Source organism: Epinephelus lanceolatus, chromosome 7 (assembly GCF_041903045.1).
Source record: "Epinephelus lanceolatus isolate andai-2023 chromosome 7, ASM4190304v1, whole genome shotgun sequence".
NCBI lineage: Eukaryota > Metazoa > Chordata > Actinopteri > Perciformes > Serranidae > Epinephelus > Epinephelus lanceolatus.
Window position 1 is genome coordinate 18,722,155 of NC_135740.1, and position 27,546 is coordinate 18,749,700.

Consider the following 27,546-nt stretch of genomic DNA (forward strand, 5'->3'; position numbering starts at 1 on the left):
CTCTTTGCTGTGACGGACCAATCACAGCGCGCTTCTACCTCGCACATGCGCAGTACGCGTGTACGTCCTGTACCCAAACAGCAGCCGAGGGATCAGAGAGCAGATGGAGGGACAGTGAACTATTTGGCCACGCTTTTCTCCGAAAACCAGACAACGTAAGTTCATGAAACTGTTACCTAAACATTTATTAAGTCACCGTGTTTAAGTTTTACTTTTTTTTTGTTTTGTGCTGCTTTTTTACCGGCTGCTACACGAGGCTAAACGCTAGCAAAAACCACACCAAACATCTGACCAAACGTTCAAATGACAACACAAATAACAAGCTAGCTTATAGAGTCACGTGATATATCACATGATTTCTACTCATGGTCATCCTGATTAATATTTACACTTGAACTGACTGGTGTGTACACTTGTGGGGGCTTTGTGTGGGGAGCAAGTGTAGAGTTATTTGCAGTGTTGGACTTAAGAGGGGAGGTGCCCACAGTCCACTGTGCTGGATCCTGATTTAGACAGTGAGCAAACATAATGTTATATAAAGAACAACAGGGAGTTGTTGCTGTAAAATGTGGCCCTTTCTAAGTATAAATGTCTTATTTTATTTCAGCTGACTGAACAAACACCCTGTAAACTGCCCTCAGGAAAGGAGTGTTCATCCTCTCTGTGTCTCTCTCCCTCCAGTCTTTTGCTTTCACTTCTTCAGTGTGGACAGCTTTGGGAGAGCAAAGCAGCCGTCACCATGGCTGCTGCTGCCGTCGCCACATCCACCAAAGGCAGCCTGAGAGAGGACCTGACATGTGCCATATGCTGTGACCTGTTTCGGGAGCCGGTCATGTTGGCCTGTATGCACCACTTCTGCAAACCCTGCATTTCTAGATACTGGAGAGGAACTCAGGGGCCTGTGACCTGCCCGCAGTGCCGCAAAGAGTTCAGCTCCAAGCAGTTTCAGACCAACTACCTTGTGACAGCCATGGTGGAAAAAGTCCGGGCCACCACCTCAGACACTTACATCAAGAACCTAGAGGTGAGTTGACACTTCTACTACATGCTTCACCGTGATCCTGCTGGCTGCCTTCCATGCCTTTATTCCTGGTCATCTGGAAAGTGTTATTAAGTGTTTGGCAATCTTAAACAAATAACATTATGTTCTTAAGTAAACCAATCGATTTAAAATGACCGGTCTATAACCTTAGTTCACCTTAGTTATGTAAGTTGAATGCGATTGGGCTCTGCATTTCAGTCCACATCTGTGTTTATTTCTCTGTCGTTCCACCTTGGACACATCTTGCTTGAATTGCTTTGGGCAAAGGTCACCCTCCACTCCCTTTTATATTACCTTGCGTGACAGGATATATGACTTAATCACAACAGGCAAACTAATATACACTGCCAGAATAATAAAACACCTTTACAAGATTTGCATAATAAATCCTACCTTTGTCACTGTTGTTAAATCTTTTTTAAAACTGTACCAGAAAGGTATGTATTCAACTTTATGGTTGTTTCTGAAGAAACAGATTTTGGGAAATATGCTTATTTAGTTCCCTCCTGAGAGTTAGATGTGAAAGTCGATACCAGTCTCTAGTAAACATGAGGCTAAACAACCTAAGCTTAGGTTAGTATATAGACTGTGAGCGGGGAACAGCTCACCTGGGTCTGTCCAAAGGTAATAAAATCCACCTTCCAACACTTCTTAAGCTTACTTATTAACACATTTCTTTCTTGGTTTGTCTATTACACACAAAACACAAGCAGTTTTAAGGGCCTTTCCTGTGGCACTGTTTCTTGTCAGCGTGCAGTCACTTCCTGTTGTCTATGCTGGATTCCTTGCAACCTCGTGAAGACTTCATTGAAAGTGAAACAGCATCATAGGCAATGTTAAACTGTTTGTTATAGGCTGTAGTTCAGAAACAGATTCAGGCTTATTGCCAAATAGGCTTTAACATACAAGGAATTTGTTTTGATGTTTTGGTGCACAGACGGAAAACATACATAGAATAGAAAAAACATTCTACATATTAAAACATACTATTTGTGCAGTTGTTGTACTAGATTGCATCAAATTACAAGGTGTTTCTGATGTTTATGCTCAACCATACAGTATGCAGATAAGGTGGGTAAAATAATTTGGTCTACATCTTTCAATAAAACGGCAGTTTAATATAACAGCAGTACATCTTCAGACCATACCATGGACTCGATTAAAAAGAGTCAACAGGAACTGAACATTTTATAGTAGCTGTGTTCTTTTTTTTGGTCATTCAGTATTGTGCTCGATGCTCTGCTCAGTCTCTCATTATGTGCCTACTGTTTCTGTTTCCACACTCGTTTGATTTCCTATTGCTGCACAGAAACAACTGAAAGAGACTTTGGAGAGCCATCGCCTGAGGAAGGAGGATTTCATCAACAGTATTCGCAGAGACAGAGACAAGATGGATACCATAAAGGTACACTCCCTCGGGGAACTCGAGGGGTTGCAGCACTTAACAGATAAGAATGCACATGAAGCTCCCTAATGGCTGTTTGCAATATGTCGCTGTGCATATTCAGTGGTGTTTGCAGATGGCGGTAAGTGACAGCTTGTGCTTTGATATGTAAAACATAATGGTCCTGCGCTTGGATGTAAATGTCTTTCTAACCTCTGACTTCATTGTGTGTCAGCTATGCGTAGAACATCCTTACCATACAGTCTTACATGACGGAGACGATGTCAAATTTGCTTCAGCAGAATGGCATCAAACCAAGTTGCTTAAACAAATGACAAGACTTGACAAGAAACTGTGCACATGCAGAGGCAACAGAAACACATTTAATGCGTATGAGGCAGATGTAAGATAAGAGCTTGATTTTAGTTGTGCATGTTGTGCAGAGGTGAATAGGAAATCCTTTCCCACTTAGACAGTCTGTATTTGTGTGACGCATACATCTTTGATGTCAAGTGTAGCTTTGTTACCCCTTGTTTGTCTCTCTCTAAAGATGTGTGCTTTTGCGAAAAGCTGAACAAACAAGCCACTTGGCAGCAACATAGCTAACTCTTAGTGTTTCCAACTGGTCAATAAAAAATGTGGCAATCCAAAGAAAGCAAGATGGCACCTCGATATGTGACATTATGGTTTTTCCCTGTCACAGAGAGTCGGGGCAGATCTGCAGGCTCGTGTCAAAGGGGAATTCAGAGTCCTCCATCAGATCCTGCACGATGAGGAGAACTGCGTGCTGGAGCAGCTGAGGAGAGAGCAGGAGGAGGAGCTGGAGAAAGTCCAGCATCACCTGGAGGCCGTAGAGCTGGCTGTGAGGGCGCTGGAGGACAATATGAGAGCGCTACAGCAGGCCAGTGCTGCCACTGAGAACATTGTGCTCACTGAGGTGAGGTCTCGGCTTGGACAAAAAGTTTGAATACTCTGAAGTGTTTTAATGCCTCAGGGTAGCTGTCAAGCTGCAAAAATGTTGATCACATCTGAATTTTTAATAAAACCCAGAGTGTCATGTAATCTGACATGTGAGTTTTGCATCAGTTTGAGAAAAAAAACAGTTGTTAATGTGATTTTTCTTTCATTTCCTTCCCTCTAGCTCCCCCAGCTTAGGTGAGTGTCCATATTAGCAGTTTGACTGATTGATTACCTTTGGCATTTTTGCACCAGTCATATGTTTATTTGATTTCTACCTCAATTAAGTGTCATCTTTGCTGAGCATAAACGCCTCTCACTACATGTATGTTTGCTTTTCTCGGATAGGCCTTATGTGCAGGTGGATATTGCCCCGGAGTTTGATGTTAACGCTTTCAGCAACAAATACATGGGCCCATTACAGTACATCACATGGAGGAAGATGTTCAAGTCTTTGAAGCCAGGTAATTTCCTCTTTGACATGCTTCATTAGACACAAAAAGAGCTGAAAACTGTCTCGGCCTCGACCATGTCAGTAATTATGGGAAAATTACTAGCATTATATAGCATATATACACTGCATATATCCAGACAGGTGACAAACTCTGAATAAAAGTGGAGAAGCAGACGTTTACGTGCACCAGGGCTCACTGAATGGTTTGGCAAGTTTGGAAATTTCACCATTCACCAGATCTCGACACAGTTCAACATCAATGGAAGGTTTTGGACCATCGTATAAGGCAATGTTCTCCATTACCTCCTCCATAAGACCAAATGATATAAACTTTTATCTTTAAATCTATATAGTGATTTCTGTGTCTCTGATGCTGTGTTTGCTTTTCTATGCGTGTGCTGTACTCAGTACATCTTGATCTCAGTGACTATTTTGCATGCACAAAATAATCAGTTTTTTGCCCTTATTCCGAAAAAGACAATATTCCTACTGAGCTCTTTACATGGCCAATAAAAGCAGTGTTTCCTCTTCCTAGCAGACATGTGGGCCTTACTTTTGGGCATGTCTCTCTACCCCACAGCCTTGCAAGCTGTTGGCAAGTGGGTCTGTGTACAACAAACTGTGATAAAACCCCCACTTGAGATGCATATTCCTAATGCATTTTGCTTCTAAAACCCAAATAACATCAGCACGTCCCACATGTCCCAGGCGAAAAAATGCCTCATTCAGAATGAGGCCTAATTTGGAATATCCGAACAGACTTGGCAGGGAGCACTGGAGCTGCTCTGGAGACTCGTGGTGGCCCGACTCCATGAGATACTTTATAATGGTTTTTCCTTTAATTTGCCCCCCTTCCATTATGTTGAAGTAGTAACAGAATGACAGTAATGACACCATTGTTGCACTGATAGCATAGATTTTCAATTTAACATATGATGCTCTGTTGAATTTTATCACCATTTAATGGATTGTTTTGCCCCAAAGGTCCTTCGCCATTAACGTTTGATGTCGACACAGCGCACCCGAGCATTCACGTCTCCAGGGACAAGACCGCGGCAGTCGAATGCAGCGTCATGATCCCACACACGGATCACACCAAGCGTTATCTCCAGTGCGTCAACATTCTGGCTGCTCAGGGCTTCCAGTCAGGCCGACACTACTGGGAGGTAGAGGTGGGCACCAAACCCAAGTGGGACCTGGGCGTGGCTTCTGAGGCCGTCGACAGGCACGCTCGGATCAAGCTGAGCCCCGACAGCGGCTACTGGACGCTGCGGCTGCGCAACGGGAGCGAGTACTCGGCCGGCACGCAGCCATGGACGAGGCTGCAGCTCAACTCTTCCCTTCAGAGGCTCGGGGTTTTCTTAGACTGCGAGGAGAGGAGGGTGTCCTTCTACAACGCCGACGATATGAGCCTGCTGTACACGTTCACCAATGGGCCAAGGGGCAAGGCATTCCCCTTTTTCAGCCCGTGCATCAGTGACAGCAGTCAGAAACCTCCGCCTATCAGACTCCTCCACTACCCGCCTGTCGCTCTGTCTGGCTAAAATGGGTGCAATCAATAAAAGCTCTTCAGTATGCAAGTGCTGTCCATTCACTTATTGACCAATGACTGTTATCACTCAGCTCTTAAGGACAGCACTGCCATTAAACCATTATTGTCCTATATCCCAGCGTTTAAAATTTCAGATTGATCTCTTCTTTTCCATGCTCTCATCATCGCATGCATCTGTTTTCTATCTGAAATGAGCCTTAAAATCCTTGAAATGTTATGAAATTTTCCGTATCCACCGTGTAATAAAATTTCATTGTGCTGTAATTGCTCTGAAGAGGCTCATTGGATTTGTAGGAGCAATCAGCAGAAACATAACAACACTAGATTCAACCCATTTTGGGCAAATATTATGGAGCTTAGACGCAGCAAATTACATTTTAAGACCGGCTCTTCACTGTATATATTTCAATCACATATCTTAAATAGATGGAGATGGTCGACCTTTTAAATAATGTGATTAATTAAGCTTTTATAGAATCAGAATATCTTTAGGCTCATTTGTAAAGGGGTTTTTTAATCACAAGTGGGTGCAATCAGTATGAAGGAATTATGCACTTAACTGTGAGATTTTACATTTGATTAAATGGTTCTTTATGTTTTATACATTAGTCTGAAAAGATACTGTTCTGCCTCTTTATTTCACGTTGTCTGATGAAGCTGAACTCCTAGATGTAACCTCACTGCTTCTCATGACCTTATGACTTCTAGCAGCTGCTGTTAAATTGTCATTTTGTGTCACATTTATGTACATTGTGCCTAAATTGAAACATGTGATATAATGCACACTTTATTTTTTACTGTTCAAGGAAGTTACTCAAATGCTGATTCAGTCTATGCAGTGTATTTACTTTGTTTATGTCAGTTACATGTTGAACTGACAGAGCCAAACAATCGCTGTAAAACCTGCTGATGCAAACAATAAAGCAAATCACTTTTTCCTTCTTAAATAAACACTGTCTTTGATTTTCGTCTGCAGCTGTGACTCCGTACTCCTCCACGACCTCACTTGAAATAATCAAGGATGTTATTAAGCATCATCAAAGCAGCGCGCGCGACTATGAATACATGAGCCGCCTCTGACACTTCAGCAGCCAGAGGAGGCGGGCTCTGGGTCGGTTATCTTTACAAACACAAGAGCACTGACGTCCTGTTTCCTCCTGCCAGGTGAAAGGTCACGTAAACAGAGTGACAGTGGGGATGCCTCTGAGCAGCTTGACGGGCCTCTGGGGGCACGCCGAAGCAGGATGCTGCTGCGTCCTCTGCAGATTGGAAAAGTGGCACAACGAGCTGCACCACAGGGGAACACATGCTCTTCCTGCATGGTGGCTACATGGAGTGGGTGCGCTTACAACACACAACACGCCAGTCATTCACTCTGACCTAAAAATACAGATTCAAGTCAGCTCCATCTACCGAATTGAAGAGAGCTTTTACTTTATATTAAAGCTGAGGAGATTATGAGGACAGACTGTGTTTACATGACTCTTTTGGACCCCGTGTCCTCTCTGGAAATCCTTTTGTGCCTCTTGGTTTAAAGGATATGGAGGACAAAAAATAACTTTATCAATGAATAAATGAATGTAGAAATAAATATAGTAGTATAATAATAATAAATGTATAAACACGATTTTGAATAAATGAAGTAATATGGAAATAAATAAATATGAATATATACAGGAATAAATAAATTAATATTGAAATAAATAGAGAAAAAGATCGAATTAATGCTGAAATAAGCACATAAATAAATGCTGAGATGAATAAAAATAAATAAATAAATAAATAAATGCTGAGATAAATAAATAAAAATTTATAAATAAAAATTTATAAGTAAATGTTGAAATAAATAGAGATAAAGAACAAATTAATACTGAAATAAGCACATAAATAAATGCTGAGATAAATAAATAAAAATAAATAAACAAATGCTGAGATAAATAAATAACAATTAATAAATAAATATTGAAATAAATAGAGAAAAAGAACGAATTAATGCTGAAATAAGCACATAAATAAATGCTGAAATAAATAAATAAAAATAAATAAATAAATTCTGAGATAAATAAAAATGAATAAATAAATGTTGAAATAAATATGGAAGTAAATACATGCATAAACAAAAGTCAATAAACAGGACTTAATAAATATCTTGAATTTATTTCTATATTTTTTGTACAACTCAATTTATTTCTGTATTTCTGTGTCTATATGATAGTAAGGTAGGCGATCATAACCTTTGAATTTTTAATTTATTTATTCTATTAATTTATTTTTGTATTAATTTCAGCATTTATTTATTCTTTAATTTTTCTTATCTAAGCTCATGTCATTTTTTGTCCCCCATAGGGAACTGATATTCAACTTTATATTATTATATTTATATTATTTTGTTACTGTTATTGAATTGTGGTCAGTAGCCTCATTAGAGGCATCAAACAATAAAGCTGCACTTCTCAATATATTTGTATTAACAGTAGGAAAAAACACAGGGTATAATGTGAAAGGCACCACTCAGCGAATTCACACAGAATTATCACCCAGCTCTCCTCAGCTCTACAGAGCGCTTTAGAATCTTGTTGCAAATTGTTTTAGTTTTCTATCCGACAACTTTATAGGCATACTATCCAAGAACTGTAGGTAACTCTTTGTAAACGCAACTATCAAACTTGGCCACACCCTCCTTCACTGCTTGTATGAACACTGCAAGCTATTGTTGTAGGAATGGTACATTTGCTGTAATGGAAGAGCTGATAGGCCTACTTTAGTAAGCTCACTAAGCTAACCACCAACCAGAGTCCTGCACGGCCCAGTTTTTCAAACCTCATCCTCTAGTGGTAACCATCCATCCATCCAGCCATCCATTTTCAACTGCTTATCTGAAGCCAGGTTGCAGGGGCAGCAGTCTGAGCAAAGTATTCCAGACGTCCCTCTCCCTTGCAACGCTCTCCAGCTCCTCCTGGGGGACCCCGAGGCGTTCCAAGGCCAGACAAGATATGTAATCTCTCCAGTGTGTTCTAGGTCTGCCTCGGGGCCTCCCACCACTTGGACGTGCCTGGAACACCTCTAATAGGAGGCGCCAAGGAGGCATCCTGATCAGATGCCCAAACCACCTCAACTGACCCCTTTCGACTTGAAGGAGCATCGGCTCTACTCCAAGCTTCCTTTTGAATGTCCGAGCTCTTTAACCTGAGCCCAGCCAGTCTTCTGAGGAAACTCATTTTGACCGCTTGTATCCGCAATCTCATTCTTTTGGTCATTACCCAGAGCTCACAACCACAGGTGAGGGCTGGGACGTAGATGGACCAGTAAATCGAAAGCTTTGCCTTCTGGCTCAGCTCTCTCTTCACCACAACAGTCCGGCACAGTGCCTGCATCACTGCAGAAGCTGCGCCAAACCGCAGATCCATCTCACGCTCCATGATACCCTCACTCCTGAACAAGACGGCAAGATACTTGAACTCCCTCGCTTGGGGCAGTAACTCACTCTCAACCCGGAGGGGGCAATCCACTGTTTTCTGGCAGAGAACCATGGCCTCAGACGTGGAGGTGCTGACTCTCATCCAGACTGAGAGTTAAAGTCAATTCCACATTCACTCTCATTTTAGAACAAGCCTTGTCCATTTGGTGTTTTGCTTGTCTGCGATTTTTTTTTTTAGCTTCCTCTTGGATGAGTGCTGCTTCTACCTGTTGCTACAGTCCTGACCTCACTTGCACACTGTTATTGGCTGGGTGCTGCACACCCAGAGACATCCCAAACACAGCAAAATAAGAATAAAATAAGAAAATACAGGCAGAGGGCAGAGTCTCTGCAGAGAAATTCACCACTACACACTTAAAGTGGATCATGCGCGATTATTGATATTACTTTTGTATAAATCTATATATTGTTTTTTTTTAAGGAAAATCCTTCCTATAGTATAATGTATTGGTTCACTCACACAGCTCTTATCAACATGTTCAACAGCAGGCAGTTGTTTCCAGCTAAAAAGCTCAGATCTGTTGAAAACTAAAATTAGAAACACTTATATCCATTAATGAATTGGTGGAGACCAAAATGGAGTTACAAGGGGAGTGAATAATAAAAAACAAGACTTTAAATGATTGCTAATGTTTCTCGTTGTCTGCTGGATGTTCAAATAGTCAGTTGTTTGCTAACATTTTTACCAAAGTCTAAGGGCTGCTGTGAAAGTGCGCCTACTTAGGGCAACAAAAAAGTTTATCTTGGGTGTGTAGGTACAATGGACAACCAAGAAAGGACAGCAGAAGAGATAGCTGCACACCAATTCAACTGGGCTGGACAGCCACGAAAAAGGTTCACAGGCTGAGATCAATGCCAAAAAATTCATTCATTCATTCATAACACCTGTGCACAAAAAAGGGTGCTCAAAGTGCAAAAACAACAATGAAAAGTGATTGAAAACAGCAGCAAATGTTCCAGTCCTTGACCATCATCAGTGCTGCCCTCAAGTGGCCAGAAAATCAATAAAAGGGGAATTCATTAATTTAGGATCGTGTAAAGTTCTAGTTATAGAAATGACTCAACTCCAGCTACCATTTGTTTCGACATACAAGAGTTCAGTATCATAATAGAGAGGAATTCCCCTCAATGCATTCACCTCACAGCCAGTTAGTTTGTAAATAATTTACATTCAAGCACTTCTCCCTCATCTAGTCAGGAAGCTTGCCATAACCGCTGACCGACGGTGAGCGTGACCTACAGCTGATAAAAAATTCTGGCTGCCTCAATTAAAACAAAACAAAACCCCCACTTGAACAGTGACAGCTACTTCAAAGTAGCTTGGCAGAGCGCAGTGTCGTGCACAGGCCACTGGGCACAGACTTCAGTGAGGGAGCGAGCAGGCTGCACGCGCACTCCACATCCTTCCTATGATAGTAGCAGTGGATCTGTAATGTGTTTCCTGACCTGAGGATGGGCCGGATGGCGTGCTGACACTTCAAGGACGGGTCCTTGAGTCCGCAGTTGTCTCCCAGGAGCCAGCAGGACTATAGACTGCAACCTTTTTATCCCACACAGCAGGGGTGATCATACTGTTCAGCATGAGGGCTGTTGTTTGTTATCACTGTTGTTGGCTTGTCTGGATGCCTGTGTGTGCAGATTATTGTTATATTGGCCACTCATGTGTTTTCATGTGTTTCTGACATTATCTGTTTCATATTCATAATGAGATTTGGTAACTCCCCGGACGTAGCTTTGTTAGGCTATCAACACGATTTAGAGTGTTTATGTTCCTCTGAAGCCGAGGTCGCTGCGGGGCTGAAACCGGGAGAACATTTTAATTACAACCATTCAATCACAACATTGTGTTTTAAGGTCAGAGAGGTGGTTTGCTGTAAGGGATCTGGAGGGAAACGCATGCCCACAATAACACGCAATGATCCTTTGACTCCGTGTTATTCCACACACTCCTGATGTCCGGCTCTGCACGGCTCCAAAATCACTGAGAATAACAACATCATTTTTTCTTATTGACAGCTGCTGTGTGATGGGTGGACTGGTGTTCAACAGTTCTGAAGGCACAGTTATGAAGGAGTCTGGAGTCAGCTAGTGTCATTATTGTTGTAATAGATTTCCAAGAGGAGATACAGCATACTATTGATTTTACAGCAAATGGTGCTGAAAAGCAGAGCTGATTTATTGCGTTGGCTTCGGTGTGCATTCTGGTTCTTCTGTGACTCCAGAAGAGGTTTGACTGGACCTTGAAGCCACTGCTACATCAGATGATAAATGAATGAAACCCACAGCTGCATCCGACACTATGCGTGTGTCCTCGATCACCCAAGTGCACACCTCTTATGCTCCCTTTGACTTTTTTATTTCCAAGAGAACATGGTACATTGGTTTTCAATTTTCAAAATCCCGCTGTGTAAAATAAAACAGGGCTCATAGCAGCTCGCTATGGGCATGTTGTGCTCTTACATGCTTTTCAATCACACTCTGAGGACTCCCTGAGGAGGATGGATGTGTGGGGGCGGAAGGGGTTAACGGGACTTGGATGAGGCTGGAGGAACTCTACGCAGTTTAGTTTCATTGGAGGCATCATTACATCTCACCCTTTGGAAGAATAATTACAGACTCTTAATGCTGAGCTACTCCCAAGGCACCTCTGCTCAGCTGCAGTTTGTTGAACGTCTGGAAGAAAAGAAAAAGATAACTTTTAAATTAATAGCAGACATTTGACCCAAACAGATAAAATTGCATTGACATTATGAGACTAGACATATTATTTTGTGGATTAAAGACAGCCGAGCAAAGGAGAAAATATCACGTTATAGCCTTCTAATATTCCTCCAGAGGCTGTGTGCGTCTTACGGAGGTATTTCGTGCACTTCCTTGGTGACACTGCTGTACACCTGTGGCGGCTTTATAAGAATTTCTGATGGTATTAGGATTACCCGCTGAGCTATTGGATGGATGTCAGCAGGTATTTAAATGACTTGAAAAAAAAACCCTGAAATGAAAATCAACGTCAAACAGTGTTGCATTAAAGCAACAAATGGAAATCCACTTCGCCTGCACAGCAACACACAGTCTCTGATCACTGGGTTTATTGTTCTCATTGAACTTTGTAATACATCCTTTATGTTCCTATACATTGTGAAGTATCCAGATCCTTTACTCAAGTAGACACTAGCAGCAAAACCATGCTGTGAAAAGTCCTGCATTCAAATCCTTATATAAGTAAAAGTATTGTCAGCAAACTGTATTTAAAGGTTCAGTGTGTAGGATTTAGGGGAATATATGTTAGCAGATATGAAAAAAAATATAATAAGTATGTTTTCTTTAGTGTATAATCACCTGAAAATAAGAATCGTCGTGTTTTTGTTACCTTAGAATGAGTCTTTTATATCTACAAAGGGAGCAAGTCCTCGTCCACAGAGTCCGCCATGTTGCACCACTGTCTGTACAGAAGTCTAGAATGCACAAACCAAACACTGGCTCTAGATAGGGCCATGTTGTTTTCGTGTCAACCAGTATAGTTAGCAACCCTGCCATTCACTCCTTGCATGCATGCTCACTCACTATCTCTAGGTGTCATCGTCTGGGTCTGTCAGTTGAGTCATCAGCCGATTCACAATCAACCAATAGCACAGCGACACACCTTCTCTGTCAGCCTATCATCTTACTGCTCCTCATTTTAAATATGGTTCTTTCTCTGCTGTAGTTCTTTCTTGCTTCACCAACCAGTCTTTATGGATTCATCAGCCTCATCTGCCTCAGCAGCCAGTAGCCCCAGAGTCATCAGCCACCACCACCACCACCATCAGTGTCTCCATGGACTCCATGGGAAGATTTATCCTGCTGCTCAGATGTCCCTCGATCACAAAATATCTCCCTCTGGTGTCCAAGCACCAAAGACTTGTGTTAAATCTTGATCAGCACAAATCATCTGTTAATCTTTACGCTCATATTCATGAGTATTATCACATTATCTTTACTTCAGTCTCTCTCTCCTAAATGAACTGCTTTATTCAGTGTTTTAACCTTTTGTTTTAGACCTCTGTGGATAATTTGGCTCCCGTCTCCTAAACATCTGGAGTTATGTTATCGAAGAAAAGAGGTGAGCCCACATTAGCAGGTGCCGAGTTAGTGGCCCATCTGTGACACAGCAAACAACGTGGGAGAAACATTGATTTGTAACACGAAACTGGTTTATTCTTTGTCTTTTCCAGTTTAAATCACTGGGTCTGCTTGTTTCGGAGAGGAAGAGACAACTGCAGATAATTTGGCTCCCAGTAAAAACCTCCTGAACAATGAAAACTAAAGGAATTCTAACCAGGAGATCAAGCTTGACACGCAGGAAAAGTTTCAGTCCTAACTGCTAGATGCCCCTGAATCCTACCCACTGCTCCTTTCATGTATCAAATCTAAAAGTACAAAAAAGTGGTCCCTGTCCGTGTTTACTGATGTTTTTGGATTAATATCGCAGGTGCAATAATGGGCATGTTGTGCAGTGTATTTACAGCAATGTGTCATATCCTATGAGCATTTCCGTCCTGTGATATCTAAAGTTCAACTTTCCATGAGGTCAAACAGCAGCCCTGTTTTTAGCTTTGTCACGAAGCATTCTTTTACTAATCCAAGGGGGTTTAAAATAGTTTATTTGTCTTAAGAAGCGGGAGGTTTTTCTAAAGACACAAAGGAACACTTCATCCTTCAGTTTGTCAGAAAATTTCACACAAAAATATCACCAAATGTAGCGATACATGTTTTTTCTGGACAGTAGGGGATGAAAATTGTGACCATAAAGTAGGCCTAACTTAAGTTATCAGATAAATGTAGAGGAGTAGAGGGTACATTATTCAGGCCTACCTCGTAGATTTAGTGGAGTAGAAGTATAAAGTTGCGTCAAATGGAAATAGTCACTATACTATACCTCAAATTTGTAAAGTACAGAACTAAAGTACTTGAGTAAATTTACTTACATTCCACCAGTGTCTATTTAATGTATTAAGTGATTACTATATGACTTTAACACAGAGGTTGAAATGAATGGGATCTTGCAGGGAGGGAAATGTGTCATGGATGTTGGACAGACCCCCCCCCCCCCTTACACCCACTCTACACCCACCAACACACACACACACACACACACACACCCCTCCAATTCAGCTTGTTTTATGAACTGGATGGGTGGGTGGGAGTGCATGCGCTCCAGTCACGAGCAAAGGAAAGGGAAATCATTGTAAATCCCATTCAGTGCCTTGTGCATCCTTTTGACAAAACGGGGGGAAACAGACGTGTCTCTTTTTTCTTTCCCTCCTCATTTCGGCTCTGTCCTCTCTGTGCAGAGTACAGACTGGCATCGATTGGCCGAGGTTCACCTGAGTGTTTTTTGCCCCCCTTCATCCACGGACATTCATTCAAACCACCTCTCCACTGTCTCCAGCTGCATTCAAACTAAACGAGTTTTTATAAGAAAACAACCGCGCAAGCTCCTGCGCTTCTGGACCGGAGATCTGGAGATGAAGACAGACTTTACGCTTTTCTGTCGGACTTTGATTGGAATAGCATATGCCTCAGGTGAGGAGACTTCTACAGTGAGTGTGAAAGTTTTGGAGCGCGTAACTTTTAATGAGAGGAAAGGTCGAGCTGACTGTTGACACTGACTTTTCGGTAAATAATTGATCCGAGGTTGATTGACGTTTTATTTCTAGAGGCGCAAAAGTTTTGTTCATGTGGTAAACTGCAGGTAGATCCTGAGCTGAAGCTTTTCCGTGTATCATCTCTTTGCGCTTTTATTAAAAGAAAATGAAGTGGGGGTATGACTACAATTTATAGGCTAACTAATAGATCATATTCAATCAAAGATATGAAATCCTTCCTTTACTTTGAACCCCCTCTGTTTGCGCACTGCACACATTTTTCCTCCATATTCATTTATCACTCATACACGATTGAAAGTTTGCCTCTCAATATGGAGCTGAATAAATAAGGAGCCCAGTGGGAGTCTTCAAGTTTACATGCAGATAGGCACTAGGGGGAGGCATGCTATTGTTGTGTTTGATAAAGATGCAGCTGCTAATTGATGGTGCTAAAGGGAGGAAAAACAGATCCCTATGTGTTGTGTTGCATTTGAGTGACTTTTCATGCACATTTTAGAGGCAGGGTTGCAGAGTGATGGTGAAGCTGACTAGACTGAGGTGGAGGAAAAGGGGTTTCAGATCCCTTTCTCAGAGTGGTCTTTGCATGTAATCTTATTTTTTTTAAAACAAGGTGAGAGAATGTGACTTGCATCCAGTACAAATCAGCTTGTTTCAAGAATTTCTGGGTTCATCTCAGCCTGATCTTCACTCCTGTGTCTAGAAAATTCCCAAACCATGTAAAAGCAAGACTCAATAATCCAAAGCACGTTTTCACTGCACTATTTTCATATCAGATTCTTGAAGCAGGGCCCTCTGACTGATTGCGTTATGTGGGAGTATGGCTGAGATTGTTTGCAGTTTTGCCTGGTGACTGAATGTGTATGTTCGAGTTGTTCATCACTGATTGCTGCTGAACAGCTGTTCATGAAGAACAGGGAATACTTTTGTGAGGGGCAGTCGCCATATGGTTATCTGAATCATGATTCTGGGGTGGAGGGACGGCTCTCTCGCTCCTTTCATAAATATTGCTAAGCTGTGCTGGGTGGGTCATGTGCATTTGTAGGAACAGATAAACAGTGGCTCTGTTTTTTCCACAGAGGAATGAGGACTAATGGCATCACAAAATCCATTTCAGGGGAATCACTGCTCTCTGTCACTGTAATGGTAGATTTTATAATGTGTGACAAGTTCAGTCTCTCTTGTCTTTTTACCTGGCCATGTCAATTTGAGGCTGTGTCCAATCTTTTTTTACAGTAAAAAATACACACAAGAATTTCCCCATAAATCCACGATGTGTATCTTGTCTCACACTACTGTGATCACACAAACCCGATATGCCCATTAGTGTACATGTGGGCGTTATCTGTTAAAAGACTTATTGGCAGCCCTGTTAGTTCAACCGCACCGGACCCCCCATCTTTCTCAGTCGATGCCGAACACATAAAGGAGAATCACACTATCTCAGAACTATGCTTGAGGCAGAAATAACCACCAGCTACATATCAGAGAGGCACATCTTTCAATTACAGCCTCACAGTATGTAACTATGAGATGGATTGCCACATTAAGGTGGAGAGGTGAGAGAAAAGGCCATTTTCTTTTTACCGCCATCTCTTTAGATTGAAATGAAAATGAAATGATTTTTTTTCTAATAATATAGCTTTATGTGAGGGTTGAACATAGTCTGACAAAATGGAAATGTATAATTAATGCAAAATATTTCTTTACAGTTGTCTGCAGAGCGTGATGCAATTCCAAGGTAGAGAAGACGGACCTTAAACACAGCAGTTTACCTTTTGTCTGTTTTCCCTTCAAAACCGCTCCTTAAAAGGACAGTTCACCCTCAAATCAAAACTACATATTTTTCCTATAACCTGTGGTGCTATTTATCATTCTAGGTTTGTTTTGGTCTGAGTTGCTGAGGGTTGGAGATGTCTGCCTTCTCTCGAATATAATGGAATGAGATGAAACTCAGCTTTCACATTTGAAAAACTCAGCAGCAGTGTTTCTTTCCTGAAATCATAGCCCAGTTAAAGAAGATAATCCACAGACCTTGTTGTGTGCAGTTTCTTGAAGGAACTTTTTTCTCTCTACCAAACTACACTTGGCAACTTTATCACCGCATGACAGGAAACGTGCACCTACGGCTAGCTTACCTAGCTCACCTAAGCTAGCTAATGTTACAGCTCGGTCGAGGAGGACACCATTAATGTTTACATCTTGTGCTGTCATGAGCACGAGCCTCTCATCTATGAGTAGATGCACACTTTCTTCTGCACGCTGATATGGTTAGCGGTTGTAGTTTGGTAGAAAGAAAATATTTCATACAAAAACAACCTGGTCTCTCTCCGAAGTCATCGAAATCTGGCGCTTGGGCAGTGACTTGCGGCATCAGGCACTGATGAAAAAAGCCGTCGTTTTACGTCAGCATGATACGCAGCCAGTCGTCATAGTGGTCAGGGGGAAATTCGGCACGACAAGAACAAAAGTTAAGTCATCGAAAGTTTGAGTTGTGCGGGTGGAAGGGGTGGTGGATGGGTCCAACAAACACTGACCCTCACCCAAGATAGCGGTGCTTTAGTTCCGCAAAATCATAAAGCCAAACCCTGTTCTTTTTTCCCAAACCTAACCACATGTTTTTGTTGCCTAAAACCAACCAAGTACATTAGTTGTTGGAGGAAAAATGTCAATTTGCATTGTTGTATCTACGTAGTGCATAAAAACTGTGAAAATGGAAGTGTATTTTGACAGAAGATGATGTATGCAACAGGCAAAGCTTGACATGGCGTCCCGGAACGTCAACATCCAACGTATCCAAGGTACCTTTCATGCAGTATCTGGATTTGGAAGGTCCATGACCTAACGTCGATATGTGACAAGATCGGAGTGAGAATGTGTTGACATAAAACTGCTTTCTGTCGTCCTCCTCAGCTGAGCTGTAACGTTAGCTAGCTGAGCGGTGCTAGGTGAGCTAGCAGTAGATGCACTCTTCCTTCTGTGCAGTTGATTGCAGCCATATCTCCATCTCTCGGCCACTCGCACCAAAACAATCTTAAGTTGACAGATAGCACTGCAGGTAAAAGAAAATTATGTATTTTTGATTTTAGGATGAACTGTCCCTTTAAATAATTTAGTTGCACCATATATTTTGAATATTTAAATTCTCAGATTGGTCTATAGTCTGAAGGGTTTTTCTTAACCCTCGTAACCCCCCAAAATCTTTAAGCAATATCCAAATGTGTGACATTAAAAAGACACTACTGAGTCAGAGTCTTATGCAACCATGATGAAAACGCTGTCCCATTATTATGTTTAGAGGGGGAGATTGAGGGAGAGTGGATTGCAGACCTGCCAGCCCAGAAGTCATTGTCATTTTAGGGAGGAGGACGAGGAGGGGGGGTATAATTTACGCAGCAGCTGCATTTGCGGAGCTTGAAGATTTCACCCTGAGCCATTTTCTACCATCTTCCTGTCACGCTCTGTCTCTGGTTTGAATTATGATGGTTCCAAAACATTTATTACACAGCTACAGAAATTCTGTCTTATTTAAAAAAGACATCTTGGTGCAACTTTGCTTCACTCAATCACTTCGATATAGGATACTATTGAGATGAATTGTGGATCACTGATTAATTCATCTCCTCTTAATTTCCTTGTTTTTGTTGTAGCATAATTGGCTATTGAAAAGGTTCCCAGTCACATATAAAAGCAGTGAATAATTTTTTCCCCCTGAAGCTGAGCCTTAGAGCCGAATGATCTTTGGCTTACTCTGTGTCATGGGTGCATAGTGTTGATATTGCTTTTAGCAGAGTGTTTTCTGTACGCATACCTTCGCTTGATCAGATCATCCCAGAAATCTGACTCTCAACTCTGGGTATTATTCTAGTCGTCCACTTATAGAGGTCGAGTTGTTTAAGCCAACAATAGCCCCCTATCCTCGGCGCTGATCTCAGGATTCAACCTCAGGACTCCGAGGAGCGGACCCTCGGTGTCTGTCCTTGCATATCTGCTTCTATCAGCTGGAGAGCAGCTCGGTTGAGGAAGGAATGCTGCTGCCACTGCTCCGTGTGGGAAGCTCTCTGCAGTAAAGTCCAAATAAATAGGGAGTCCAGTGCTTCACTCATCACTGGCATGAAGTAGCGAGGCCCCTTGGGCATTTGGATGTCTGGTCACTCACTTTCTCATCATGCTAAAGCACCAACACTCCAAATATCACTAGAGCTGAGAGATAAGCTCTTTCAACACCAGGAATCTGCAGCAAAAGCCAAATATGTGTCTTAGTTGGTGTTGGATAGTTGATGAAAACCATCTGTGGTATTTTTGTTTTCATATTTCTGCACCCCTCCATGTTTTCTGTGCCCAGTTTTTAGTTATGTTAGCTTCATGCTAGCTGCGTGGTTCAAGGTGTGGCAGTGTGTATCTGTCGGTCACTCCACCACGCGGGTCCAGGCTAAAGTATTTCAGCTATTGGGTGGATTGCCATGAAATTTTATACAGAATTTCACGGTCCTACTTTTGTTGATCCTTGGCTGCCTTGAGATTTACACTTTGGGCTTTTAGTTAAATGTTTTGACAGCTACTGGGTTGATTGCCATAAAATTTGGTACAGATATCTATGATGCCCAGAGGATGAAACCTAAGGACTTTGATGATCTCCTGATTTTCCATCTAGAGCCAGCATGATATTGACTTTGTGTTTTTTAGTTCAATATCCCATCAACTATTTGACTGATTGCCATGAAACTGATACATGCATGTTCCTCCCAGTATGAATTGAAATAACTTCGGCGATCTGTAAACTTGTCTAGTGCTACAATCAGGTTAAAAGGTGTTCCAATATTTAGATCTATGATTAAACTCCTGCAATACTTTAATAGAGCTGCAGCTTACAATTATTTTCATTGTCAAGGTTAATCTAGTGACTATTTTCCTGATTAACTGATTAGTTGATCAGTCTATAAAATGTCAGAAAATGCCGAAAGATGTCGATCAGTGTTTCCCAAAGCCCAAGATGATGTCCACAACCCAAAGTTATCCAGGTTACTGTCACAGAGGAGTAAAGAAACCAGAAACTTTTACATTTAAGAAGCTTGAATCAGAGAATTTGAAATTTTTTCCTTAAAAAAAATTAATGGATTATCAAATTTGTTGGCAAAGAATTTAATACGAATCGGTGAATCATTGCCGCTCTTTAATTACATTCCTGTCAGCCACAGCTGGACTTTGTGTTCACTCCTAATAAGGAAATGATAGCATGCTAAAATGCAAAATTAAGACATTTAACATGGTAAACATTTTGCCTGTGTAACACCACTGTGTTAGCATTGTCATTGTAAGCATTTTAGCATGCTAATGTAGCTAAATCCACTGCTGTGCATTGGTGCAGTTTTGCTAAGTTTGTCTGATGTGTCTGACCACGTTGGGCAGAAAAGCTGGCTATCACAGAGATGGAGGAGATGCAATGTCATTTACAAACAGGATAAAGGTGTACATTTTAAGACAGATGGCTCCCGTTCTGCTTCAGAAATGTGCAGTTTTCTTAACACTTTTAAAACTCTCTCCCACACTTGGAATAATTAACCATGCAGAGGAGGTCTCACCTATCGATTGTCTCTGCTCTCCATCATATTCACACATGACTGAGTTTCACACAGCACAAAGACAGGCAGAAATGATTTTTAGTGAGCACTTTAGCTATAACTCAATGAGTGAATTAATACACCCATTAAGGGGTAAGAGAGTGCACAATTAAACGTATAAGTGCCTTTACCTAGAGGATGAAATAAATCATAAATGTCACTGCTGCTCTTGATTGTGATGAAAAAAAATGATTGCGACGACTGCACATTTTTCTGCTCATCTTATCTTGGTGAGCCAGCACGAGTTATATCTCATTCGACGGAGGCGGGTTTATCAACAAATGAGACAGACCAGGGTAATTAGGGATTTTGCATTTACAGCTAAAAATACTTACCTAGATGTTGACTTGAGAAATTATCTTGACTTGCTAATGCAAGGCCAATTAAATGAGATTCAGCACCTGTAACAGCCAGTAAAAATATATTTGTTGTAAGTGGTGCCGACAGACTCAGGAGGGAAAATGCCTTGTGGCATCTGTTACCTTTAGTGGCTGATTACTCTACACTTTCTCATGGCAGAAACTGGATCCTGGGACACGGTCACTGTCACTTGGAGATTACAACACTCCAAAGTGCTTGCGTTGCTTAGAAACAAGCATCATTTTGAGCACTTATCAGTTTAACGAGATCCACCATCGCTATAACGGTCAAATTGCTACTCAGGCTCTAGCAGATATGTGTGTTTACAGGGTTGTGACTTGGACGTCCGTGTAGCATTTCAATGGTCACTCATACCTCTTGCCTTGTCATTGAAGGTCGCTTGAGGTTCATGGGAAAGAGTTCGTTGGCAAAGCCTGAGGAAATTGCCAGCTTCCCTCCCTTTAGGCATTCAGCTTGTTGACCCTGCACTCCCTACTTTGCCCTTGTTTTCTACGGCGGCTTAAGCTGCCGCTGTGATTTAGTTCACTGGGACATCTGACACGGCAGCAGAGACTTGTTTATGGCCCAAATCTGCAGGAATTAGGTAACAAGCGCAATAATGGGGCTCCTCAAAGTTTGGCCTCGACCTGAACAGTCGCAGCATGAGTTTTAGGAGCGTGCGAGCCATCACAGCAGGCGTGGACTGTGCTGATCTTTGGTATTTGCTTGTACTCAAATAGATGTTTTCGATGTTTCTCAATAGAAATGTCATTGCCAGGAGCTAGGACAAAGCATTTACCAGAACGCTAGAACATGCTTGGTTCCGGTTTCAGCAGGGGAAACCATTTCTCATAGATAAAAATGATGACGCGCAAAAAAATGGATGGCCACAGAGGAAGAGCTTGAGTTGTCCGGTGTGCCTGTGAGGCAGGTACAGGAAGATTTAGTCAGGGACAGAGGTTTTAAACATAGGAAACTGGACCAGATGGCGTGTCGCCGCATCCTTAATTTCACACCCCTCCTCTGGCAGGATGTTGGAAAGGCCTAACTCCCCTAATAGTGGAGAGGACAGGGACGTAGTGGATGTCATCCTCCTTCGTAGTAACAATGAAATCAAAGCTGGGCTGCCAGTCAATCCGTCTCCTGGCTTTGGCCCGGCCTTGTGTCCAGATGACAGAGGAAGTGGACTTTATTTCTTTCAGGGAGAGAGTCAGAGGCAGTGTGTTATAGCCTGAGGCCGGCTGACTCCACATCCAGAGTTCAGGTCTGCTCCATGGCCTGCATGGCCTCCCGTCTGTCGCCGGACATACAGAGCTATTTCAGAGTTCCCCAGCCTTGGCCCTTCGCCAGATACTGTGTCACTGTAATAACTCTCGCTGCACCGTCACCTATGCTGCTCTTTAGACCTCCAAACCTGTAGAGAAAAAGTGCCTTTCAGTTCCAGTTAATACATTTGCTGTCTCATTCATGTGTTATTTTATTTAAGTATCCACTGGAGGGAAGTCACAGCTGTATATATAGAAAAATTCAAATGGCTTTTCAACAGCACCGAGGCCTAATTACAATAAGTATATCTGTGAAACCCTGTGTCTGTATTTTCTTAAGGACTCCCGTGACGCATCCTTTTTGCCAGACTGTGACTCTGAGAAAAGCTTTATTTGTTTACACAGTGTTCCTCTTTTCCTGTTCCTGTCATGTGACTGATAAGAGACAAAACTACAGAGGGGCGAGGAAGCGCTAACGGCAACATCTCCTTCACCGTCCATGAAAAAGGGAAGTGGGAGAAGCGTGAACATGATAAAGAAAACAGGAAATTTGCTCCCAATGAAAAACACTGCGCTGCCTTTCACACGAGCTTTAATGTGCCCTGTGTCGCGCCCGCGGAGAGAGGAGCCCTCGTCTTCATACGTACCTTTGATGCTCTTGACTCCTGCCTGCATTGTATCTGTCTGCTTGTCGGAGAAGCTTTACATTTTTAACTGGCTTAGAGTGCCTTATGGCAGCTTGGCGTCTTCTTCTCTGTGTACATATGGTTTATCTTCACTCAGCAGGTATCCTATAGGCTGGGAAGTCCAGTTTCACTACTCCTCGACTGTGACAAAAACACCAGTATGAGCCATGAACAGAGCTCAGCAAAGCATAAAATGAACGCAAATATGCAGAGACATTTAAATGGGTGAAAGATCTACAGTATATACTGCTGTACTCTCACAGGCTTGAGCAATTCCACAGTTGATTGTGCCATAACTCCTCACAAAACAAGCGCATAATACACTCGAATAGAAAATAACAGTGCCTCCGTGACTCTGCAGATTTATGTTTAGCTGGAAATTTTCATTATTTCCTGATTCTTGTTTGAAGCCATGCTGGAGTGCTGTTATTTTTAAAATTCATACACAGTGTGTCCACACACTCACTTCTAGCCATCAGTTGGGCCGGAAAAGCAAGGGAACAAGTGATTTAATAGGAAACTTTGATTTGTGTGACTACTGCATTTTCGAAAGGACAGGCTGCAGTATTTTATGGTTTCTAGTTCTTAAACGAATGAATCAATATTTTGGGAAATACACTTCTCTCTTTCAGAGAGTTAGATTGGAAGATTGATGCCACTCTCATGTCTGTACAATATAATATGTAGCTACAGACTGCATGTAGTTAGCTTAGCTTAGCATAAAGACAGGAAGCAGGGGCAAACAGCTAGCCTGGCTCTGTATGAAAGTAAGAAAATCTGATTCTAGCTGTGTGGTATCAATTCTCACATCTCAGTGACAAAGCAAATAAATAAATGTTTCCCAAAATGTCTAATTATTCCTCTAATTTTGGGACATCTTTATAACCTGGCTGGGACAAAAAGGAGACATTGCACTCGTATTTATCCCCAACCACCTGGCCTTCACTAATTTTGCAGTTATATTAGGGCTACCCTCTAAAAGTTGAAGATTTGAAACGTCAAAAGTCGTCAAGTTGAACAGTTGTTTTTTTGGTGCAGCGTGCAGTGTAGGGATGTTTCCGCCCCCAGATGTAGCTGCAGAGTGAGTGCTCCCCGCCTTCACGCTGCATTCCTTTACATGCCTGGAGGAGGAGAGGCTTTGTAAGTCAGAATCTGAGGTAACGTTATCTTCTGCCTTCTGCTTAGAAGTGGTGAATTTGCAGCTTACAGCAATTTGTTATGATACTGTGGCTTTTGTTTGCTGTGTGGTTCTTGCAAAAAATGATGCTGCACATTTCTGATCAGTGGCGTAGTTAGCATGCATTAGCTCAGAGGGCTAATTTGGCTTGTTTGCCATATTATTTGAAGGTTGCTGTCACCCTGAGTGTCCTGCCAAACCCCATTAAAACTCTCAAACTCTATACTGAAAAAAGGAACAAATTGGTCAAATATTAAACAGCCAAATCTGATTCAACTTTAAATAATTTAAGTATAGCTTTTCCACTATGCATTGCATGTATTTTGCAGGAGGTTGCAAATGTCCACAATATTTTTTTTTCAGCTTCTCCAAATTTTTGGAGTAATTCACAGCACTGAATTGTTGCAAAGCTCCTAAATGCAGCAGTATTCTGCACCTCTTGCTATTCTGGCCTTTCCGACCTAAATAAAGAGCCGCTGCTGATGTTCCTCTGGCATGCTGTTTGAACATTTCAATTGACTGTCAACCAGGTACGTGAAGCTGACACATCAAAGTACAGCCTGATGCTCATGCTGAGCAAACGGGCACAATTGTCCTTGAAAAATTCTGACTTCTGGCACTTAGCTCACATATACGTACATCTGGCACTTCCATCATGACACAGGCATGCAGCACACAGAAGGCAGGAAGACCAGCTGTGTGAGCCCATGTGTCTAATGTGGCTATCTCTATATGAATACTGTCATGTGGCTGAAAACTCACTGCCTCATCTGTATACGAGCTACATTTTACTTACCAAAGCACTTTGTTCCTTCTCTTTTATTTACATTTTAAACAAATATCAGCCTGAGAAGCTTTTTTTAGGCCACTCAAGCCTTCATGTTTGCCTGGCAGAGCTAGCTGGAGCTGGTGCAGGCTATACACACATTACTCCCACAGCGAGAATGGCTTTTCACAACAACAGGGAAATCGAATTCCGCAAGAGCAATGTCAAGTTTTTACAAGGACACATTCAGTGAGCTGTTTCTCCGAGACAAAACCATGTCAAATGAATGCCAGTAAAAAGTTTTTTCTTAAATCCTCAGTAATTGTTGATTTAGTTTTGACAATCCCCAGTGATCTGTCAGATATTGTGAGCTCAGTGAGCTGAATCGCAAGGTTTATAAAGTCATTACAGCCATTTCAAGTGCTTGAAACAAAGAAAATTGGCGACAAGATTAACAATTCTCTGTCAGAGCAGAGCCTGTTAGTGCAGCGTTTATCTGTCTGAAGGATTTTACACATCTAAATGTGTGTTTATGCTCTGTGTAATCATATGATAACAGAACAGAGTTAGTCAACTTTGGAAATGTTGTGTTTTATCTTTGTAGGTTAAAATGTGGTGTTGCTTTTTGTTGGTTGAAACTAATCACCCAAAAGCTGCTGCTTATCTCTGCACCACCAGCTGGAATGCATGGGAAAAGAGGCGAACCGAGCTCAAATATTATTTTGGCTCTCTGCCCCCAGTTCACATTAGTGAGGGGTTTGCCAGCAAGCCATTCACCGTCCATTTGAGTTTGCAGGCCAAGCAATCATTCTGAATAGATCGATGTTTATCTGTTAGATGTAGTTAGCTGCAGAAGAAGGATTTTAATACCATACCAGCAATTTGGCATGTTTTATCTCATTTTCAACAAATATAATTTACATTACTGTTAACCATCCATGCTGCTGTGCTTTCTTTTTTTTATTTCAGATTTATTTTTCTGACCTTCCAGGCAACCATTGGCTTCCATTAATGCCTGTCCTGTTAAAAAAACAAAACAAAACAATAGATTTAAACCTGTCAGTGATATATAATCTGTGTTTTTCTGTTACACTCTCATTATGAATTAGCGCATCACGCACTTTTCAAATCAATCCTCACTGTGCAATGATAAAACACTGACAAAAATGAATGCAGGCGACATGTTCAAGGTGATGGATTACACAACTCCAGCAGGATTCAACAGGTCATTAACTGATTGATTTTCATGTCTCAAAGAAAGTAGCTTAAAGGGAAAGTTCACCTCCAGATAAAAAAACATATTTTTCCTCTTTCCTGTAGTGCTGTTTATCAGTCCGGGTTGTTTTGGTGTGAGTTGTCGAATGTTGGAGATACCGGCCATAGAGATGTCTGCCCTCTTAAAAATATTCATTAATTTAGCCATTTTCCATAACTGCTTATCCTGTTGGGGGTCACGGGGTTGCTGGAGCCTATCCCAGCTGATATTGGGCAAGAGGCGGGGTACACCCTGGACAGGTCGCGAGACCATCACAGGGCTGACACATAGAGACAGACAGACATTCACGCACACGTCAATTTAGAGTCACCAATTCACCTGCACGTCTTTGTACTGTGGGAGGAAGCTGGAGTACCCAGAGAAAGCCCACGCTAACACAAGGAGAACATGCAAACTCCACACCCGGACTAGAGATGCACCGATCCAGCTTTTTCAGTTTCGATACCGATCCCGATGCTGTGGCTTTGAGTATCAGCCGATACCCTATACCGATCCAATACCATGGTTGACCTAAAAAGCTATATACCTTTACATGTAGAACAGAAAAGACTAGAGGCACCAGGCATTGATGACTATACAGTTCTTTCCTAAGATAAAATGAAACAAGATGAAACAGATGAATGCAATGATGAACTACTTATTTTTAACAAAAATAAACAATTGTGCAACAGCAGATTCTCTCCTTCACTCCATAACATATGTTTATACGTAGCTAGCGTCGCAATAGATTTAAAGGGAAAGGATCGCTTCAGGTATAGGTTGCATTTTCCGATACCCGATCCATCTATTTTAATGATATCGGGGCCAATATTCGATCCAGATATCGGATCGGTGCATCCCTAATCCGAACCCGGTTCGAACCGGGAACCTCCTTGCTGTGAGGTGAGAATGCTTAACACTGTACCACTGTGTCGCACCAAAAAAAGACACGTTTGAAAAACTCAACAGTAATGTCTCTTTCTAGAAATCATGATCCACTTACTGAAGATAATCCACAGACCTTGTTGTAAGTAGTTTCATGTAGGAACTATTTACTTTCTACTGAACTGCACCCCCCAACCTTATCACAGCGCAACAAGAAAGTGTGCATATGCTCGTGGACAAGAGGCTTGTGATAGTGTGAGATGTAAACATTACTGGTGTCCTCCTCGGCTGAGCTGTAACATTAGCTAGTTCAGTGGTGCTAGGTGAGCTAGCAGTAGATGCACTATTCCTTCTGCGTGGTGATATGGTTTGTGAAATGCAGTGTGAAACTGCTCACAACAAGGTCTGTTGATTATCTTGAGTAACCAGGCCATGATTTCTGGAAAGAGACATTGCTGCTGAGTTTTTCAAATATATTTTATTGTTTTTTTGAGCACAACAAGCTGAGTGCCGTCTATTCCATTACATTCAAGAGAGGGCATCTTTACAATCGATATTTCCAACACCTGGCAACTCACACCAAAACAATCTGGACTAATAAACAGCACTTCAGGTAAGAGGAAAAATATTTATCTTTGATCTTTGGCTTAACAGACCCTTTAAAGGTAATGTAAAATCAATATAAACTGTGGCTAAGGAACTAAAACCCAGTCACTTCTTTTACAGATGAAAGCAAAGTTTAAATTCAAGAGTGAACATTTTGTCTGAGTACCTTTGCCTTGCAGTGTACTCAGACACTGTTTAGCCAGTCGTTTTTTAAGCAGCCTTGGGTACAGAAAGGTAACACAGTCTCCTTAAACCAGAGTTCACAGCTGCAGCTCAGCTTACTCACTGTCCACCTACACAACTGGTTCTGCTGACTGTCCTCCAGCTCAAACTGCTGTTTAGGAACAACGCTCTCACGACGTATGGAGCGCCCTCCCTCCTCGCACTTCACTGTATAATGCATATTAAGATAA

The 27,546-nt window shown here is 41.8% G+C and overlaps 2 protein-coding genes across 3 annotated transcripts in view; both read left to right on the top strand.

Moving 5' to 3' along the window:
- On the top strand, positions 1 to 6,340 carry trim105 (tripartite motif containing 105). Of its 2 annotated transcripts, none has more exons than XM_078169262.1 (7): positions 1 to 155; positions 682 to 1,024; positions 2,352 to 2,447; positions 3,130 to 3,363; positions 3,568 to 3,581; positions 3,732 to 3,847; positions 4,822 to 6,340. In XM_078169262.1, the coding sequence occupies exons 1-7, from the start codon at positions 46 to 48 to the stop codon at positions 5,379 to 5,381; spliced, it is 1,473 nt and encodes a 490-aa protein (XP_078025388.1). In that variant the 5' UTR covers positions 1 to 45; the 3' UTR covers positions 5,382 to 6,340. The 2 variants fall into 2 exon arrangements, with proteins under 2 accessions (XP_078025388.1, XP_033488288.1); XM_033632397.2 differs by lacking the exon at positions 1 to 155 and adding an exon at positions 192 to 515.
- A 7,898-nt stretch (positions 6,341 to 14,238) lies between these two features.
- flt4 (fms related receptor tyrosine kinase 4) overlaps positions 14,239 to 27,546 on the top strand; it is a 63,509-nt gene continuing 50,201 nt past the window's right edge. The window contains exon 1 of the mRNA XM_033633458.2: positions 14,239 to 14,432. Within this exon, the coding sequence (XP_033489349.2) occupies positions 14,375 to 14,432 (58 nt within the window). The 5' untranslated portion in view covers positions 14,239 to 14,374. The remainder of the gene's footprint in view (positions 14,433 to 27,546) is intronic.

Coding starts and splice junctions, on each gene's coding strand:
- trim105 (XM_078169262.1), top strand. CDS start 46: ATGCGCAGTACGCGTGTACGTCCTGTACCCAAACAGCAGCCGAGGGAT. Junction 1,025..2,351: donor CTTACATCAAGAACCTAGAG/GTGAGTTGACAC, acceptor ATTGCTGCACAG/AAACAACTGAAAGAGACTTT. Junction 3,848..4,821: donor GTTCAAGTCTTTGAAGCCAG/GTAATTTCCTCT, acceptor TTTGCCCCAAAG/GTCCTTCGCCATTAACGTTT.